Below are 3,381 nucleotides of genomic sequence, written 5' to 3'. Positions count from 1 at the left end.
CTTCCGTTACGATGCCAACGAGCTGGACAACGTTGACATGGGACGCAGCTTTGGCCATCATGGCGATTTCCTCCATGAACTCCTTCTCGCTAACCGCACTGCCTGATTGACGTCGCTTAATGGCCACTGCACTCTGGGCATGCGAAGCGCTCTGCATGCTGGGACTCACTGAAAGCTGTCGTAGTCGCTCAGGACTGGTCGTAAGAATGCCCTTCCAGACCATTCCATAACAGCCACTTCCAACGGCATCCGTGTCTAGAAACGAATTGTTTTTCGTAAAGTTGGTACGATTAGCGTCAAATGAAGTAGGAAGTATTACCAGCTTTTAAATTCCAAGCTTGGATTTTGTATTCGTCGTAGAGTGAACCCAGAAATCGACGAGCAAGTCTGGTGGATACGGTGCTGGATTGGTTTTCTGTCCAAGCGTAAGATGTATCAGCCGCTTCAGAAAACGTTAACCTTCGTTGATTTTGTCTGCACAGCATATTACACGTACCTGCTGCTGACGTTTTCTGGCATATGCGAAGACAAGGCCGGCAGTCAGACCAACTGCCACTGAGGCAAAGGTCAACGTGATCCATAGCCAGGTAAAATAGTTTTTGTCGTCTGTAGTAAACGATATAACGCTTATGCTAGTTCATTTGTCGTTCATAACTAAGTCCAGACATTACAAACACACTTTTTTATGAATCGCGATAATTTTATTGCTTTTTTTAGACCTGGACTCGTTCTTATGTACCTATGTAGTACATTTATACATTCTGGCAAGTCATTTTAGTGGTCGTTCGCTAATACCTGCGCTGTCGATTATTTGTTGTATTTACTGATTTTTGACTAACCTGGTTTAACTTCCTGATTTGGGCAAATGCAGGAAAATTGTGACAGAATATAAGACGAACGGGCGGAAGAATCAAGTTGTTGGTTGTTGAATTAGCCATACTCGACCGTGAGTTTTCGGATATATAGTACAGCATGCAGGATTGCTGCAGCTTAAGGGAGCGGATTTTGGGGATGTCTTTCTGACGCACACCTTGCTTCTGAGCGGAATCTTCCACAATATTTAAAACCATTCCGTTAAAATCTGGTTCGGAAAATACAGTAGCGCAAACGTTGTAGGGTTCCAACGCCAAACGGAACCCGCGATCAGCTGCATTAGGATGTGAACGAAAGGTCAAAGTCTGCAAAACGCATCACAATATTAGTTATTCGAATCCGCCATTAAACCGAAATCTGACTTACGAAATTTTGGCTGTATAGAATATAAGTGCGATTTTGATGGTTCTTGTTGAAACAGAGACGATCGTCGCGCAGGATTAGGTGCCGGCATTATGTGCAAGAGAAGATTCGACGATGCCATAGTCTGTTGAAATTAACCAGTAAATATTTAAACTGCACCAGTCGACTGAGAACTATCTGTTCAGCTTGACTACGGTTTAACCTTTCTCTTGTATTTCAAGATATTCCTCTTCGCAGACGACATATTCCCGACGGTCATCGTTATAAGGCAACGGCTCGGGTAGGTAAATAGGTAGGTGTAACTATAGATAGCACAGAAATGCGGTAAAACTGGCTTGTTGCTTGAATGCTACTCGTAGTAAGCTGTACCTACATTCTCAACTCGCAGCAGAGTTTGTGCGCCTTGCGGTATAAAGATGTTCCACTGGCAGAATGTTTCCCGTGGATTTTTTCTTTCATACTGGATTATTGCTCCATCGCTACCAATCGTAAGATTTCTGTTGCATGAAGCTGAAAGTTTTATGATTTCAGGAACACTGGGAACACATTCAGTCACGAAAAAGATTATTAATATTTACCTGATGGAGCCGGTTGACTCACAGCTGCAATCATGAAAAACGTAAGAAATTTATGAAAACTGTTTACGTATGTTATGTATGGGAGAAGAAACTGTTTGTTAACTGTTTATGTTATGTATGGGGAAATGTACCTCGAATGGCAATTCTGAAGCCGAAATGGTGATTGTTGTCGTCGTTAGTAATAAAGGTTGCGTGCTGTAGTGAAAAATTCCATTTATCGTTGTTTCAATGCCACATAAGTAAGTGCACTACAGCTGAAAATTTTATTTACCAGCTTGTTTGTGTTCGGGAAGAGAACCCCTTCCGGGGCCTTATTTCCGACATACTGCGCACCGGATGCCAAAGAAGCGAATCTAGTAGAATTTGTCGGCACAGGTGGATCTGCAACAGAAATATATGTAATAATTACTTAATAATTTTAACATGCCTGCAAAAAGTTGACTTTACCGAGTGATAAATATAGATAATCCGCTGAACGAGAAAATATGTTTGGAAAGTAGTTAGTGTAGTCGACCTCAAATTCTCCACCTAAAAACTATTCAAGGCTCCAGTTTCAGAAAACTATTGGTGCTGAAATAACAGTTATCTTACTTCCACATCATAACCTTCTGGAGTGTAAAGTATCCAGTCGCATCTCAAATTTGGCGCAAGCTGTGCCGGATAACCCGGAGTTTGGAAGGTGTAATTGCGACCCGGAAGAATATCGATTTCGCCACCACATTGTCCTGTATTTCACAACATAGTAAAACAAATATTTTGTAATTAGAGAAAATTCTAAAAGAAGTATGGCAATTACCTGGAATACTGGAGTGCGAATAAATAATGCAGCAGGAGACGATTAATAATATTCCCAGATTGGAAAATGTCATTGTTCGACGGAAATCCACAATGTTTGCAAACACTTAAATGTCAATTTAGCGATTATAGGTTTGCGGTCTGATATGCAATGTTTAATAATAACGAATCGACGCTGACATCCGCGTGCGGTGTTTAGCCAAAAGTGTGAATGTGGCAAGTGACAAGCCTTATACACAGTACGGTAACTTTCTTGGTACATTGCGACTCGGTATCAACTCGCAACCGAAGTCCACGGCGTTTCCATGTATTATGTCGTCAGTTAATTAAGCACAACAACCTTTAGGCAGCTTAATTAAGTGACTATCGATTTTGTTTAATATTATGGTGAGATTCCTCGTTTTCCGAATACATATTTTTGCGCAGTACCAATAAATAAACGTGTACAACTGGAAAAAAACGCTTGAAACGGTGTTTTATTATTGTTTTAATAATTTTTATTTTCTTTTAACTTTTTTATTTATTTTTCCAACCGATTTTTTGTTTACATCGTCCAATGCTCCAAAATTTTGGAGTAATTCTGCAGTAAAAAAAGTAAAGCCCACACTTTGTCGTGTATTCGTTTTACATGATTTCCAAGCGCACAGAGTCTGTATGTTTTTGATGCGCGTAGATGCAGCGGTGCCAATTCGTTGGATCCCTTGCGTGTGTAAAGAACCAACTGGTAGCCTATGTATTCCAGAGTTGCCGTTCGGAAACGTCAATATTTTTT

At 40.7% G+C, this 3,381-nt stretch overlaps 1 protein-coding gene across 3 annotated transcripts; it reads right to left on the bottom strand.

Annotated features, from left to right (window-relative positions):
• Positions 1-496: 496 nt before the first annotated feature.
• Positions 497-2,813, bottom strand: LOC129599645 (cubilin-like). Of its 3 annotated transcripts, XM_055497937.1 has the most exons (11): positions 2,611-2,813; positions 2,406-2,539; positions 2,262-2,349; positions 2,086-2,195; positions 1,946-2,009; positions 1,815-1,838; positions 1,610-1,746; positions 1,439-1,538; positions 1,240-1,360; positions 840-1,178; positions 497-606 (listed from the first exon to the last, which is right to left on the bottom strand). In XM_055497937.1, exons 1-9 carry the CDS (start codon positions 2,681-2,683, stop codon positions 1,314-1,316), a joined length of 777 nt encoding a protein of 258 aa, XP_055353912.1. In that variant the 5' UTR covers positions 2,684-2,813; the 3' UTR covers positions 497-606; positions 840-1,178; positions 1,240-1,313. The 3 variants fall into 3 exon arrangements, with proteins under 3 accessions (XP_055353912.1, XP_055353913.1, XP_055353914.1); XM_055497938.1 differs by lacking the exons at positions 497-606; positions 840-1,178; positions 1,240-1,360; positions 1,439-1,538 and having other exon boundaries at positions 1,621-1,733; XM_055497939.1 differs by lacking the exons at positions 497-606; positions 840-1,178; positions 1,240-1,360; positions 1,439-1,538 and having other exon boundaries at positions 1,648-1,715.
• Between the last annotated feature and the right edge of the window lie 568 nt (positions 2,814-3,381).

Source organism: Paramacrobiotus metropolitanus, unplaced genomic scaffold (assembly GCF_019649055.1).
Source record: "Paramacrobiotus metropolitanus isolate TYO unplaced genomic scaffold, Prichtersi_v1.0 Parri_scaffold0000151, whole genome shotgun sequence".
Lineage (NCBI taxonomy): Eukaryota > Metazoa > Tardigrada > Eutardigrada > Parachela > Macrobiotidae > Paramacrobiotus > Paramacrobiotus metropolitanus.
Note: the sequence above shows the minus strand (reverse complement) of the source record. Positions and strands in the feature narration are given on the sequence as shown.